This window comes from Rissa tridactyla, chromosome 4 (genome assembly GCF_028500815.1).
Source record: "Rissa tridactyla isolate bRisTri1 chromosome 4, bRisTri1.patW.cur.20221130, whole genome shotgun sequence".
NCBI lineage: Eukaryota > Metazoa > Chordata > Aves > Charadriiformes > Laridae > Rissa > Rissa tridactyla.
The window spans coordinates 77052538-77068985 of NC_071469.1; the positions used below are offsets into that span (position 1 = coordinate 77052538).

At 43.3% G+C, this 16448-nt stretch overlaps 2 protein-coding genes across 10 annotated transcripts in view; one reads left to right on the forward strand and one right to left on the reverse strand.

Moving 5' to 3' along the window:
- The window catches only part of AKTIP (AKT interacting protein), a 26726-nt gene extending 12246 nt beyond the window's left edge, over nt 1–14480 (forward strand). The window contains exons 11-18 of one of the 6 annotated variants that reach the window (XR_008466440.1): nt 1695–6843; nt 8099–8142; nt 10199–10300; nt 12141–12416; nt 12675–12767; nt 12962–13214; nt 13821–13955; nt 14054–14480. Coding sequence is in view for 2 of the 6 variants with exons in the window: in XM_054201644.1 (XP_054057619.1) it covers nt 1695–1805 (111 nt within the window). In the remaining 4 variants the exon portion in view is untranslated. Of the gene's footprint in view, nt 1–1694; nt 6844–8098; nt 8143–10198; nt 10301–12140; nt 12417–12674; nt 12768–12961; nt 13215–13820 lie in introns of those variants that run through there. The other 5 variants (XR_008466437.1, XR_008466438.1, XR_008466439.1 and 2 more) reach the window with 5 other exon arrangements.
- RBL2 (RB transcriptional corepressor like 2) overlaps nt 7984–16448 on the reverse strand; it is a 25415-nt gene continuing 16950 nt past the window's right edge. For 3 of the 4 annotated variants that reach the window (XM_054201640.1, XM_054201642.1, XM_054201643.1), the window contains 9 exons: nt 15818–15929; nt 14899–15171; nt 14103–14377; nt 13353–13529; nt 13120–13191; nt 12639–12753; nt 11309–11511; nt 10705–10872; nt 7984–9915 (listed from right to left, as the gene is read on the reverse strand). In XM_054201640.1, coding sequence (XP_054057615.1) covers nt 9745–9915; nt 10705–10872; nt 11309–11511; nt 12639–12753; nt 13120–13191; nt 13353–13529; nt 14103–14377; nt 14899–15171; nt 15818–15929 — 1566 coding nt within the window. In that variant the 3' untranslated portion in view covers nt 7984–9744. The remainder of the gene's footprint in view (nt 9916–10704; nt 10873–11308; nt 11512–12638; nt 12754–13119; nt 13192–13352; nt 13530–14102; nt 14378–14898; nt 15172–15817; nt 15930–16448) is intronic. The other variant, XM_054201641.1, reaches the window with a different exon arrangement.

Sequence of the window (16448 nt, forward strand, 5' to 3'; positions counted from 1 at the left end):
ACTTCTTGATGTTCTTATAAAAACTTAAAAAATACTTTTGACTCTTTCTTCCCACCCCCACTTCTCCTTCATTCTCCACCTCCTTCTTTCTTATCCTTTAAATCAAAGACCAGATGAGAAAGAACAGGTTGAGGTGCTTGAAATGGAAGCGATATGGTGTTGTCTGAGAGACTGATAGCAATCGTAATGCCAGTGATGACTTTTCTTTCATCTTTTTTCTTTGGAGATGTCTGTTAATTTCTTTTTAAATGAAAACTAACATCTTCAGTAACTATTGCATGTATGGTACTTCAGTCGCTCAAGTATTCTGTTGATACCAGGAATGGCCAAACTTCTGTGCCTTAGGAGATTTGTTTCAAAATGTCAGTGTAGCTGAGAACATTCTTTTCCTTCCCTGTAAAAGGAAGTTCCCTAATCATGTATCTTGTCTTTCCTTTCTTCTGCAGTCCCGGGTCCTTGTTCATTACCCATGTAATTCCTATGCCTTGGGAAACAACTAGCCCATTCTGGAACTGTAGCCCAGGAAAGGCTGTGATGTCCCAGTTCCCTGCTGAGACTGTCTCAGTTCCCTGCTGAGCACATGGCGTTTGCTAGATAATGTCCTGTGCTCAGCACGTGATAGGCAGGCGCCACTCTGCCAGGCTCAAGCCCAACGGATCCCTGTTGTCTGATGTGTTGTGGCAATTCTGTCACGCAGTGCTAACTTCTACACAAAACATGGGGAGGGACAGAAGCGCAGGTTCAGTTTTCTTGCTGACTTAATTTGCTTTGTCAGTGGCTTCCCATCATATGACAAAGTCTACTCACATAATTATCCCTTTCTAGAACTTCATGTGTCATTCCAGGTTTGAAGTAGTTGGCATACAGGTGATCTGCTGAGCCTATAGCAGTGTGGAGGCAGGGCTAGTTCCTGTTTTGCAAAAAGCCTGCGAGCTGCTCTGTTTCTTTGGCCTGCTAGAGTAGGTAGCTAATTTACAGATCTTCTTAAACTACTTTAAGTTGCACCTTTCTCCCTCGACATGAAGCTTTTTTGTTTTTTTTTCTTCTTCTAAATTGCAAGTCAGTCTCAAATGTTTGTTGCATTGTGTTGGGTAGAAATAGTTACAGTTCAAGCATTTAACTGTGATAAATGCTCAGGGAAGGGAAGGACTGTCCTTGGAAAGCATTAAGAAACTCCATGGTCTATAGCAATGGTATCAGTTGCTACTTTGGTATGTTAATGTGCATTCAGAAGCCTTCACTGGGGTGGAGTGCTCCTCCACGGTGTGCCCAGCACAGCAAAGTAGTGTGCTACAGTTATGTCGTCAGGCTAACGGCGGAAATGCTTTGATTTGGTTTGACACTTCTTTCTGCAGAACCAAGAAATTTGGCAAACAACAGTGTGGTCAGTGGTGCTGGGCCATGGCCTTCAAGCAAAAGGCACTATTCAAAGATTATCTTTTAATCTTTATGGTGTGATGGAGTAGCAGTACATGAACTAAGTCGTTCAAACTCTCCTATAATGTCAGGGTTATTCTACGGATGCCACACACATTCACAAAAATTAAACTAGTAGCCATTTCACCATTCCTCTTTGAGGAGAGGAAATGATGCTAGCCTCTTCTACGCTTGTAAATGGATGGTATAATGGATGGGGAGGGACTTAAGAGCGTCTGGGGTGTCTAACAATTCTGACTTTAACTCTCTCTGCCTAGAAGAAGCCAGAAGAGCAGCACTGCAAAAGCATGCATGTTTCTGGCCTGTCATGGGTAAAGCCTGGCTCAGTTCAGCCTTTCAGCAAAGAAGAGAAGACGATGCCTACTTAGCTCTTCTGGACTGTGGTGCACAAAACACTTTCTGTGGGTGGAGGGAATGTAATGGAGGGAGAAACGGCAAAGCAGCGGTTTCCTTCTTGACTACGGATTAGTAAAAGCTGAATGGTAGCAGTGACTCCAGTAAACCTGTTCAATGGATTACTGACTCTTAAAGTTTTACATATGCATTAGGTTTTAAAGGCTTGCCTGGAGTTTGGAAGTCTCTCGAACACTGCAGTACTTCTACCTGAAGACTGTGTAGGGTGGGTAATTCCTCAGGGCTCTGAAATGCCTGGAGGTTTTGGGTTGGTTTTTAAGCTTTTATTTTTTCCCTCCAGGAATAGCAATTTTTTAAAAAATCTTAAATTACTGGCAGGAATATTATCAGGAAATATGATGCCAGAGGTAAGCTGTGTTCATGTAAACTAATATAGCAGAGTTAAACACTATATTTAATGGTTTTAAATACTTTGGTTTCTATTGTAAATATATTAGGATTTGAAATTGTAAATAGATGGTTCATTGACTCCATTTAGCACTTTCCAGAGGTAAAGCTGGGGATGATGTATGATGTATTATTGATTTGTAAATGGATATTGTCACTAAAGCGCACATCAGTCTGACAGGGTGAAAGCAGAATGTCAGGCTTGGTAGACTTTTTACATAAACACTAAAGTCAAAGCTTTTAATGGTGGTCTCTTGAGCTAATAAAGTCTTAGAGGATTTTAGATTCCCTAGGTGTCTAGGGGATTACTTAGGATAGCTTGACTAATGTGTGTTAATAGTGACATCTTAAAATAAAAAGAAACCGTGATCTAGCTTTTGTCCCTCTGTCTGTTGTAGACATTTAGCAAAGACTGGAACCAGAATGGAAGCAGCTGGCTACATATGTACTTGCCTGCGTGTGTATTCAGGATGTTGTGTACTGATGAGACTGATTACATATGGTTTTGTTCCGCATGTGGGAAACCTTCCTAAAGCATGTGTGAGCTCAGGACAGCATCTTCTGCTTTTCACGAGAGTCTTCCTAATGTCATAGCCTTATTCTTGCCAAAGCATTTTGCTATCAAAAGCTGGGCTGCTTTTTTGGCTCCTCATACCTGTGCTGATGGCATTAATGCAAACCCTGCTGTCTAGTAACAAGGAGTAGTGACTTCATAGATACAGATTATGTGGGGTGTGCTTTGTTTTCTGTGGGTTTTTTTTTTTGTCTTTTGTTTTTTTTCTGACAAGCTAAATCCACTTGTCATATAACCTTTCCCTGTTCTTTTAGAGAAGAACTACTTAGCTCTTAAGGAAATAGACAAAGACTTCACAAGTTATATGCTATCATACATCAAATCAAGCATACCAAATGCTTAATTTAATGTGCTGTTATGGATGACTTTAGTGGTTTCTGTGCAGCACTTAACATTGTATAAATGAAGTACTTACTCTGTTTTAGGTAACATTGAAATCGCTTGCGTGCTTGCTTGCTGTGTGACGTTGCTTTAAACCTTTTAAAGCTTCTGCCTTTGAGATACAGTGGTTTCCTGGGGCTGCCTGGAGTGTCCCTAGTACTGCTGGAATTCCTCTTCAGACTGAAGAATGCAGAGGGAGTGCAGAGAGCAAGGATGCTTTTTAAGGCAGAGAAGGAAGTGCATCCAAAGTCGCATTTCTTGGGGCCCTTTCCGCATCTTGTAAAGTGTCTGGTACCTATGTTCTTGACTAAATGCTAAATTGTTCTATCTAAACTTTAGTATATCCGCTTACACTCTGTGTAGTAAGAGAAATATAATTGTCTCCTTCCTAAACAAATTCAAGGTTAAAGAGGAATTCTAAGCATAAGTGCTTCTGAGCAAGGTACTTGCAACTGAACTATTGTTTTCTGAAAGCTCTTGCAAAGGCTGTATGTGTGAGGTATGGATCTATGGAAACAAAGACAGGCTCTGGTCCTGTGAATTAGTACAGCAGATTTAAACATATTTAATGGCTTTAAATGCGCTGTGGTTTTTTTTTTATTGTACGCTATATTGAAAGTGGTGGCTGAGTGCAGATCTTCCAAAAGGCTATTTTTGTCAAGGTGAGTCAGTCACCAGGTGAGATGTCTGTGACTTGGTATGCTTTCGTAGGGCAAGTAACTCAGTGAAAACTGGGTTTCTGCTGTCTTCAACACGAATCTGTCTCCTCTAGCTCAGCTCTCAGTCCAGCTTTGTTATGAGGCTGAGAAGGGGCATTAAGGTAATGTTATTTTTTTGAAAAAACATGTTACAAAAATAAATTGTTAAGTCCTGTCTTCAGATCAAAAACTTTGAGGAGAGTGCAAAATTCTGAATTGCCACTTTGGTTTATGTACTCTTTTCTATAGTAGGAACATTCTACCTTTTTATTTGAAGATGGTTTTTCTAACATTGGTTTTGCATTCTTTGTCTTGCATGCTAAAGTTATTTTGTGAGAACAGGACCTGAATGGCAGATAGCTGTAACCCTTTTGTAATTTTTTACATGTATCAGTATGGAAAAGAAGGAAAAACCTCTGTATCTTGGAAGAAGGCAAGTGATTCTCACTGCTGTGCCTGTTGTCAGTTCTGTGATATGTGCGGAAAGACTTTTGTCCTTCTCTCTCTTCCTTACCCACCATGGGGAAGCAGAAGGAAGCAGAAACCTTGTGGAGCAGTAGCTTAGTGCCACAGCTGTTCCTTGAAAAGCTAGGGAGTAACAGTGCTAGAGCACGTGTGCGTGTATGTGCACACATGTGGTTTTCCTCCTGTGTGAGCATAGAAACTTCCCTGATTCAGTGATCCTTGGGAAACTACTGCCAGTGTAAAACTGGGGTTTGAACCTTAATTTTTCAGCCTTTCAAGACAAAGAATGTCATTCTTACCCTGTGTTGCCAGCCACAGAAGCTGTCTGGCCCCCCTCCGTGGGTGAGAGGGGGTCGGGAGGCTGTGTGTGCCCGCTCTCAGGTGCGGTGTGTTACCAGAGGTGGCAGGTTAAGGGTGTGCTGGCAGCACCTGTGGTGTCTCTGGGGCCAGTGTGGCCATGTGCAGCTCTGTGGGCCCCATGCAGCTCTGCACACAGCTCCTGGCTTCATCTCCCACCATGGATCTTCATCTCCCTGGGATCTTCAAAGAGATTGAAGACCGTGTCCACCGCTCGTGGAAAAGGGTGAGTGATCTCGCTGCTGATCTGCTCCTTTGGGCGGGAGGCAGGGCGGGATGGGGGGAGGTGGAACCAGTGCCTTGCTCAGCCTCCCTCCTCCTGTACCAGGAAAAAAAGCTCATAGGTGGTGCAGGACAGGGCTGTGACCGTGTCTGTAATGTGGGACTTCAGTTGTTTTCTGCCTCAAGTACTGCTGAAATGCTTGGGAGAAGCAAAGGCCTTGAGTGCCCGGGCACATGGGCTGGGGCTACAGACTTGAGGCTGAAGAATGTTTCTTTTGTTGCTGGCCTACCTTTGTCTTGCTTTTTGTGCAGCTAATTGTTACTTAAAAAGAAAAAAATTCTTCACAATGTTTCTGGCTTTTTTTATTTGCATTCTAGGGAACAGATTTCTGATAATCTCAAATATGCATTCATTCGATTTGACTCCATCCTCCATGTCACGTGCCACTGGTCGTTAACCTTTCAAACAAATACATGGCTTTAGTCAAACACGACCCTGCTGTTGAGCAGCTTGCTTTCAGTCGTGCTTTTCTGTGGGGAAGTCTCTGGAAGGGGGTTTGGCGCAGTTAAGTGGACTTTAACGCGGTGTTGGACTTGTAAAAGCTTGTGAGAGAAACAGCCAGCTTCCTCAAAACCCAGTAGAAAGGAAAAAGAGGTGGCTCCATGTTGCTTACCTCGGTCAGCTTTCTCCTCGGTGTGGCATTAATGCCCCCATTAGCCTCTGTATCCCAGACAGCAGGCAGGTTATGAGGAATTGCAAGTGCCTTGGGATTGTCAAATGCCTGTTCGGAGTTTGCAATAGCAGAGAGAAATGGAGGAACTGATTTGAAAGCCGCGCTTGTGTTGCCTGGAAAGTGGTGATGTGTTTTTTCTCCCAAGGAAAGCAGGTGGGGAGAGTTTTTGAGGGCTACTGCACTGGCTGTGGGTGTAGCTACTAAAGTGTTGTGAACATTATTCTGTTGCTGCTGTTGTTTCTCTTACAGTTTTCTTGGGAAGGCTGAAATTAAAATGTAAATGCTTCAGGTTTAGCATTAGAAAAGTTTAGTTAAAGGACTGTTGTGTGAAGCAGCACATGGGCCTGGCGTTGTGACTGAGCGCAATGTGCCGTCTGGGCAGGGAGACAGAACTGGAGTCTTAAATGGGAGCGTGATAGTTCCTCTCTATTTATTTTCGTGATTATTCAGAAGCCTTTGTAATAAATCACTGACTTGCAAATTTCCTAAACCACTTAGGTGAAGGACTTGCGTAGAAGTTTAATCCCTTCTAATCTTGGGATGCTCTTTCATCTCAGCGTCAGTCAGCTGGGTAGGTGCAGGACGGGGTTCCTGCTGCTGCGCGGAGCAGCAACGCGACCGCATCCCCACGCTCAGTGATGGGGGGAGTTAAATATGGAGCAAATCCTGGTAATTGTTACCTAATGGCAGCTCAGAGACCGCGCGGCTCTTGGTTTATTTGTCTGATTGTTGCTGGGGTTTAGAAAAAGCCACAGTTAAAGACCAGTAAAAACAATGACAGGGAAGAACGGTAGAATGATGTAGTAAAAATGATGGTTGGTTGAGTAAGTTTTGTTTATCTTTGAGCTGTTACGGACCTCTGTAGGTCTGGGGTGTAGGTTGGATTGCTCTAAGCTAAATCCATGCTAATAGCAGTTTGCTGAACAGAAAATAATTTTATTTATTTAAAGAATGCTGAATTTTGTTTGGTTTGGAATGAATAATTGGATCATCCCTTTTTTTTTTTTTTTTTTAGGTTGAGAGGGGGAGAGAACACTAACTATGTCTTCTGTAATCGGATTTGTGTATTAAAAGAAGCTGTTCCAGGAGCAAGGTTAGGCGAATGAGGAGTGACAGGATACCACTGGCATCAATTCCTGTCTCCTGAATTCAGCTGTCGTCTTTCCTAGTACAGGTATATCGTTTAGTGGAAAATTATCTGAAAACCTAAATTTAAGTCCTTGATGAAGTGGCATTTTTGAATATCCTATCTTTGCCATTCTGAATTCTGTAAAGAATATTGCGGAAAGAGCAATGAGAACTCTAAGTTATGCTAGAGTAGTCTTAAATAGTTCAGTTTGCAGTTGGACGAGATGATCATGGTAGGTCCCTTCCAACCGGCCTGTTCTATTCTAAGGCGTGAAAGAAATGGCGTGAAGCTACTTGAGATTTTTTTTTTTTTTTTAAAAATCATGTTTAGACACTGGATGTTTTTCCCCTTTGGAACTCCTTTGTTGAAGTAGCTTTTTTACCACCTGTTTCAAAGCGTAAACTGCAGATTGTACCTCCGTTGTTACGTGCAACTGAGGGTTACCAAACAGCTCGGTTTCAGAAAGGGATAGAAACAACAGAAGCTGATGAAACGTAGTGCCAGGGCTACTATGTAAAAATGCAGGGGAAGAACCAGTGCTTTCTTAGCTGTAAAAATACGGTACCTGACTGCCAGTGCCCAAAACGGCTCTTAACAACTTCATTAAGAATTCTTAGAAATTTCCCCTAATTTCCCATGAGCACTTAGGCTACTGTGTATGAAAATAGTTCTTATTTTGTTGGATTAAAATGGGGAATCTTCTATTAAAAGCTCCTGCAAGGAAGACAGACCACCTTGCTTTGTTCTAGGGTCCTTCCTCTTCCGCTATGTAGCCTAGGCAGCCTTCCTCCTCCTCCTCCTCTGTGGCGATGAGCAGCGTGGCGAGCGACTCCCCGGTACCGGCAGCCCTGGGCCCTGTGCTGCCGCAGGCTGCCTTCTGCCGCCTTCTGGCAGAGCCGCAGGAGGAAACGCATTTAGAACAAACACGATGACGAAACTGGGGCAAGAGCAAATCCTTTCCCTTCTTGTGTGACTAATACATGCAATTATTTTATTATTTTTTAAATCATTAATTGCAGCATTGGACCAAAGCTCTTGCAATCACTTGTATCACGTGCCTCGTGGGCCCTGACTGTATGACCATTTTGCCGTTGCACTCACCCGTCAAACCCAGTGCTGGGAGAGCTACCGGCTATTTTTAGCTTTGCACAGCTGTTTTTGCTTTTTTCACAGGGGAACATAAAATTGTGAGTTTATAAATTCTTTATTGAAAAATACACTTGCAGTATTTTCATACAAAGTAATGTAAATGGTACAGAGTAACAAGAATTGTCTGACAATTTCATAAATATTTTTACAGAGACATCGACACAATTTCTCGACTTCAGCCTTTTTGTTATGCAGGTAAGAATGAAAGATGTTTTTATTTTACTTAAATTGAATTTACAGTGGAATTAAGTCCTAAATTTTCCCATTATTCAGAGGAGCAGGAATGACTGAAAGCACAGAGCTTTGAACTTTTTTCTTCCTTATAGAAACTTCTAGACTCCAACTGTGCTACGTTGTACGTGAACAGCCCCACGGTCAGAGGGGTACTGCACCTGTTGTTAGTATGTTTAACGCTTTCCTAGTAGGTCTGGTAGTTTGGAACTATTTTAAATGAAAACAACAAGTAAGTCTAATATATGCATCACTTCCTTATCCTGTTAGTAGGGGAGAGATTTCTCCCAGGCAGCCTGATTTTATGATTTAGTCCATTTAAAAAAAAAAAAAAACAAACCCAAAAAAAACCAACCCTGCCCCCCGCCCCCAACCCCTGTCCTTTAAAAACAAAGCAAAAAGCTAAATATATGTTTTAAGAGATGGACACCACCATCCTTCTACTGAGTAAGCGAGGTGGCCAGTTCCTGACTCTCAAGAAAAGCGATCGAAAAAACATTACAAGCATATAAAATTCCTTGGAAAAAGCAAACATCCCAAGCTTCCCGCGTTCATTACTGCACATACATCGAGTCAAAATGCATTCTTAATGCCATTTGCCAACGAGGGGAGCCACGGGATGTCAATTTGAAAATAAATACAAAAGTCAAATTGCTTCAATACAGAAAGACATCTGAAGTCAGCCTTTGAAAAAAATATTCACATTTAGAAAGTGCCATTGCAAATATACAGCAAAACTAATCTGCCTTAAAAATGACGCTTCGCAGCCCTATCAAAAGTGCCACCTTTTGAACATGAGTTCACTTTAAAACATTGCACAGCTAAAATCGATGCAGAAACAAAATTCTCTACCTTTACACAACAAGGTGCCCAAACATTAAAGCAAAACAACGTGATGGTTTTCAGGGGCACACGAAACATCCTGAAGATGGAAAGGAGCCGTTGGGACAGCTTCCTTCAGGGCTGAAGAAGATTATTCCTATCTTCCCTTTCCAAGCGGAACTGGAGTTTGCTAGAATGTTACTTGTAAGTCCTTATTTTTGTGGAGGCTGTTACTGTAAAAGCCAGGACACGGTTGAATATGGTTTTCTGGGTGCAGTGCTGCCGTGTCTGAGGCCTGTGTAACTTTCTAGTCCAAAGATGAAACCGGCGCAGCACTGACAGAAACGGTGTGAGTGGGCTGGTTAGAGCAAAGGGATTTAAATACCTGTTGCAAGGTAGAAAGCTGCATTAGGGATGAGTTTCTCCAAGCACCAAAAAGCTCTTCGGCTGCTTTCTGAAGCCAAAGCCGGGAGAGGGACGGCTGCCTATGCTTAGCTTAGCCACGGGGGGAGGCTGGGTGGCAGGGTTTGAAGCGTGTCCTCGCTGTCCGGGGCAGTGGGAGACTCCGCCGGCCCCTTCTGCCGGGTACAAAGGCTCAGCGCAGTCTGGCAGGAGCCGTGTCCGGGGTGGGACAGGAGGGCCTGGCTGAGGACACTGGCAGAGGCCTGGTGGCGCCATGGGACGGGCCACGCAGCCTGGCCCAGCAGAGCAGCAGCGAGGGAGCACCCGCACTGAAACACTGGATCAGTGAGACCCTCTGTCATTCGCCACGTCCTGTAGTCGTCTTAACAGAGCAGTGTGATTCTCCTGACAGATTCGCTTCGCCGGTGCTTCAGTACCATCTTCTAAGAGAATGCCTCTCTTCTTTGTTGGAGTTTCTCCAGTTCTAACCATGCTGTTGATTTCCTTTAGCCTCTGGAGAGAGGAGGGGGGGAAAAGTAGAATTAGCTCTCATTAGTGTGACTACCAAAATATAAAGTGGACTTTTGTAATTGCATTACAGTGGGATTACGTATGCTTGCTTTCTGGAGATCTGTACAGGACGAAGCGCTTCCTGTGACAGGCTAACCTTAATCACGGCGCTGCTCTTCCCATTACTAGTGTACGCTAGACTCTTACTCAGACCCAAGCAAGCTCGTCATTTCAATGCCTGTAGAGGCCTTCCACCCCTAGTAACGACGGCTGTCTTACACCATAGGTGCAACAACTCCTGGCCAACATGAAGGTGCTTCTGAGGGGAGATTTCTGCTCCGTTCCTGGTGACCAGAGATGGCAGGGTTCAGCCTTACATGCTCACCTGGTAAGTCCAAGTCCTCTCCTGTTAAGGGCTATTTGGGTTTTTTCCCCCAAGGTAGACAAGAGCAGGTGATTGTACTTAATGTTCTGCTCTTTTAGCAGTTCCCAGACCAGGTAACCCCTCTGTTACCTGAAAGCAAAGGGTACCTTTCCCGCGCCTCCCAGGTCTTTCATGTCTATCAGTACAAAGAGTAACTTTTAAAAGTACACAGGGAGCTCGGACACCTAATTGCTTTACAACTCCTTAGATACCGGAACTGGCAGTTTGAAGAGCATTAGGTAAGAAAGTACATGTTAAGCAATGTAGACAGAAAGGTGTGTTGCACAGTCTTCTCTAATGTCACTACCAGAAAGAAAAGGTAGAGAATTAAGGATTTATAAAAGCAAACTAACCCGCTTTAATCTCACCTTAGATGGGCTGCTGCTGAAGTAATAGAATATTTTCTCTCGAGGAGAGAGAGTCGACTCGTTTTTGTGCGGCGAGATGTACACTGGGTGGTTCTGGGAGAGCTGTACTCTGCGGGGGGAGCCCATCCTTACAAACGGGTAGGGTGAGAGCGGAGGAGAATCGATCTGCTCGAGGGAAAATGAAAATGACGCAATAGTTGGTACCTGATCTCAGGTGTCACTACAGTAAGGCTTTTGTGAGTTGGTCACCTTAAGCACAGTTCAGTTTTCTTCCACTGATGTCATACCATACGCAGTTGGAACACATGCAAGTTTTGTCATTTTATTAGGCCAGATTAGTATTTTTTAAATTTTACTTTTCCGAGCCTGTCTGAGGTTCGGGATGACATTGCTTAGTGCGGTGTATTTTATACAGGAGGAAACAGCAAATAGGCATTGAAAGTACTTAGTATTTTAGCAGCAGAGTATGTCGTTGAGGTGAAATTATTGTCATGCAAATATAATCCCTTGGATTTGCTTGCAGTGGGGTGAGCTCATGGCACTTTACTGCTTGTATAGTTAAAAAAGATCTATTTACTAGAGAAAAGCACAGAATTTAACTTACTGCATTTGAAGTATACTTCAGGGCAAATTCTTTAATCTGCTCGATGTAGATGTTGTTATAGAATTGTATGAGGTCCCCTCGCTCTTCTTCCTCGGTGTCGCTGTTGGCGCCGGTCAGGCGGGTGGGAGTGGGGGGGGCGCTGCTGGGGTGCGGGACGGGCAGGGTGCTGCTGGAGCGCATCACCGGGCTGGAGTCCCTGCTGCCTGCGAGGAGAGAGCAGCGCTTGTTCAGCCTCCGCTGCTGGATGCGCTTCCATCCCTTCAGACCCTGCCATGCAGCTGCGTAAAGAACTGCCTTCCAGGGGTTACATGGCAGCAGAGTGACCGTGGATCTGGGGTCAGTATCAGCCATGCTAATTTTGTTCCCTTAGCATCCTTCCTTACAAAAAAAGCGGTGTGTTGTTAAAGACCAACAAACTGCTGAGTTCGGGTATGGAAACGCATTGGATTTCTAACTTCTTACTGGATAAACTGCAAGTGGCTTTTCTGTATGAGCTGAGCTTCATCACAATGTAAGCAGAGCTAAAAACTCCATTTTTCAGGCATTTGTGCTGTACTTTTAACAGTAGCTCTTTCTTGTTGCCAGCTGGCACAATTTCAAATAAGGAACAGCACTCTTTTTCAGCTGGTAGTAGAAATATTTGGCTTGGTAGTACTTCCTGCTGGTTTAATGTGGGAAGTTGCAAAACATATATAATTTTTTCCTGCCCTCCCTGCCACCTCTCTGTGACAGAAAATGTTAGTACCTACAGTTTATACCATCATCTATTAAATATCGTGAAAACTAGTAGTAGGAATATACAGCATCGCTTATTTGCTTTCTTTTATAAAAGTTAATTCAAGGAAAATGTGTCAGTTCAAATATCAAGGAAGGAACCTTCAGGGATGTCAGATGTGCTAAAATGGATGCTGTGGGCGGCTGGTTCGTTCCTGTCTCTGAAGACAGGCAGCTACTGCAAAGAAACTGCCGCAGCTCCGTGATTGCTAGACGGAAAGGAGTAACTGAGCACGGGCCTGCGCTGGTTTCCTTTCATTCCACAAAGGCGTGTTCTTTGGTGCACAGGCTGAACTTGCAGAGCTCGGGCCAGCCATCGTGGTCTGCTCTTAAGGTAAGCGCACGTGGTGATAGGTTCAAGACTGTCCAAGTAGGTGTAATATTAAGCTTGAGTTATAGCAACTCTTAGGTGTTATCGATATAACCTTAATTGCGTCCAAGTTTACCAAAGAAGGAACTGTCTGGGGTGGGGCAACACAAAAGCCAGCTCTTACTTTATGCACACTGCTTTGGAAGTGGAATTACAAACAAGCACCTGGAATTCGCAATCACTCACTTCTTTCTTTGTTTCTCTCTTTGCTTCTGTCTGTAGGCGAGTTCTGCTGGCTACTGCTGTCGCTGCTGCCAGAGCGGCGGCGCCTCCTGCCTTTTATCAGGACGCTGCGATACACCTGCGGGGACACAGGTATGAAGGGGAGGGTGATCAGATGTGCGGTTACGTAGTCGGGAAACAACAGTCTGCGTGATAAACCTGCTTTTTAGAAACTTCATTGTGGTATCAAATTGCCTCTTACAGGGGAAAATACAGCCTCCCAAGAGGAGTGTTATCCAACAGGCACTGCTTCCTTGGGTTTTAAGTAAAGATATTTTCTATTTTAGGTGGAGTTTGGACATGACTGCTGTCTTTCGAGGAGAATGGCTCCCAGGCTGCGTTCATTTAACATTAAACATTACTTTTAGAAGCCATCCATTCCTAATATGGAACTAAGGCATTTAATAAACCGGATACTGCCCCGTTGAACACGAACTGTACTTACATGGCTCTTGGCTTGTGGTTGTGTCCGATAGCATCGCATGATGTTCTGAAATGATCTGTCCTCCTTAGTAACCTAAGAGGAGATGAACAGAAAAGGTTAATAGTTTTTCAGTGGGTTTTTTGTTTTTGTTTGAGGCTTGTTGTGTGTGTTGATTGGTTGGGTTTGGTTTTTTTGAAGAACCGTAATCGTTGGAATATTAAGGGTTTTGTTTGTTTCTTCTTTATTGACCTTACCTTAGCCATTACATAGATGGCACACATCAGCAGCTGATCCAAATGTCTATCCATCATGATTTCAGGGCAGTGCACCAGGGAATACTCAAAGCACGTCCAGATCTTTTTCCGCAGCTCATCAGATATGTCGAGTTTGACACAGAGGTCTCGCAGACGGACACTAGCCAAATGATACACCTGTGGAAACGGAGACTGTGCTTAGGGCCACAGCAATACTGCTGTCCTTGCCCAGCCAAAGAGTAGGTCAGACTTGTGCACCCTGCAGGACTTCTGCAAATTATAAGCCAAAAGAAGCAGAAAAAAAATATTAATTCAGTTATTCTTACAAGACACAGACATTCTCAGTACTGGTGTTGATGCTAAGACAGCACTTGGTTGAAGCTTATATTCTGAGTTGTCCTGAGCACAGGAAAAGCACTGCATTGAATAAACCAGAATGTCTCAAAGATGAATTTCTTTCTTTTAAAGAGCCTTAAAGCAAACGGACACCTTTAAGTACCTGCCAGCCAAGTACATAATCTACTTCACAGCTTGTGGTGGCTGTGGTGACAGTCTGCTCCTTTGCTAGCGAGAAGTTGCCTGAATAAGAAAACTACTCTTCAGGTATGTGCATGAAGAGACAAAGGGTAGAAATTAACTTGAAAATCGAATATTCTCTTATTAGTAATAATAATAAGTACATATTTTAAAAATTACTGAAGCCGTACCAAAATACAAACTAAGCAAAGCACAACTGGGACTGGGAAGCACCTTTCTAAAGAAGAGCGAAAGCGAGCCCATCTTGCGAGGCCTGAGGGAGGCGGCAGTGGTGAATGGCTGGCTCTGTCTTTGCTCCCCCGGCGAGACCTGCTGAACCGTTAACTGGCCCGGCAGCTGCAGCGCCGCCCCGCTCAGCTGCGTGTTGAGGGGACCAGCCAGAGCCTGGGCACTGAGGGGCTGGATGGGGCCAGAGACAGTCTGGGGCTGCGTCCCGACATTGACCTGGACTGGGAAGAAAGTTATTCCTCCATTTTCATTGGCGATACCTGTAATTTAAGAAAAAGAGTCTGAAATAAGAGCAAGTTGGGGGGAAGGGAGTGCATTTGTAGTTGTTTGTGTGGGTTTTTTGTATGTTTGGTGGTTGTTTTTTTTTAAAAAGAATTCAGTAATTCTTTTATTAGTTGCTTATAACTATATATTTAGTATATTATATATGAAATTGTTTCATCAAAATACTTTGGACTTTTCATCATAAGGAGACAAGAGGCTACTGAAACTGAACTAAGTTTTTCAGTCTAATGCAGCTTTCATCCCATGCCAGTTCAGGAAGAAAGACCTGCTGAGATAACTAAATTTTATAAAATAGATGTTGGCAGTCGGAACATCCTTGTGCTGTACATCTTCTGTCTCTAAATTCTGCACCTCTAGTTATACGATTTTTCCCAATTATGAATCCTTAAACATACGGCTTCTCCACTGACGTACTGCTCTCCCCTCTCCCTGTTACCATGGACCAATGCTCTGATGGGAACAAGCCTGGTTAATTCTTCAGTAGCTTTTCTCTCACCTTGTACTGGTATTGTCACAGTCTGCCCGTTATTGGCTGTCACGGTGGCAGTTGCCACTGTAACCAGTGTCTGGCCGGGCACTGGAGTGACTGACATGGCTTCGGGATTCATGTTCTGCACAGGCACCGTGTTTACCACGGGCTGCTGGGAAACTCTTACTGGAGTCCCACTGTCAGAGGTATTATCGTTCTCAACAAAGAGTCTTCGCCTTGTAGGATTGGCTGTAGGAGAACTGTATCTGTCGTACAGCGTAGTTGGAGAAGATGAAAGGCCTGTGGATTAAAAACCACACACACACACACGTATATATTTAACTGTTGTATAATCCCTTATTGTACAAATACGTGACAGAAATCTAATGAGAACCAAAGTATGTCATGCAAAGCTCTTCACGAAACATTTTTAAAAATGCCTTATGTCTGCATGTGTGACTTACAAATTGCTTTTAGAGATGACTTAGTCTCAAGTGCTGCTGTGTTTAATGTTTTTCTAAGATAATGTATTATGTTTTATTTTTCCAGAGGAAAAACTTTGAGACTTCACCTAACTAAATGTATAGTGGAGCTTCTATTCTGGTATAACAACAAAGCAAACTGTTCAAGTGCTACTGGTTAGCACATAAGGGGGGGTGTGTGCATAAATATTATTTACCTTATGCATATGTATACACACAGATACGCTGTTCATACACAAAACCTCCTGAAAACACCCCATTGAAACAGTATTTTGTTCACACTGAAATAACAAATGCATCGGTCTTAGACATTGGACCTAACTGTGGGAGTTGCACTAGAACTACCACTTACAAATGTGTTTGCAGTGAACTGTACATTGACATTACAGCACCTTCCTCGCTCTACACCACTTAGATTTAAAAATGAAAGCCACAGTGTAAGTATGCGTGCATGAAAATCTCACCTTTTCCTAGCCCTCCAGTTTCAGCACGAACCTCGTTTATTCGTCTTGGTGTCAGCGGTGAACCTACAACACTGTTCCCAGCAGATCTCTCAAAATACTGAGGCGGCATTACCTAAAATATTTATGCTTTTATTAAAGTGTCTGTATCACAAATTGACTATATCACATATTTTTTAAAGCTTTTGCACTGCAAATTTTGAATGGCAAAACTTGAATGGGAAAAAATAAGAACACTGAAAAAGTTAGCATAAGTCTAACTACAACTCTGTAGTGATTGTACTACTCTAGAAGATACAGTGCTGTAATAATCCATTACTATCATTAAAAGTCTGTACTTTTTACCACGTTTCTAGTGGTCTAGTAATCTTTTAAAGTCTGACTGGTCCAAACCTTCCCTGCTTGTTCGTTTTGTTCATTGTTCGGCTCTGCTGTGCAAATACTGGCTGAGAATTATCTCAGCTGCACATCTCCGTTTTGGCTGTCTCCACAGGGATAGCCATGAACAGAGCCGAGCACGCTGCCTTCTGGATTTTCCCTGTACTGATCAGCTTGTAGGGTCGAACTGAAATTTGGACGTGAAAAGCCTCTCCTTCAGGGTATAACATCCGCTCTCTACAATCCTGTCTGATTA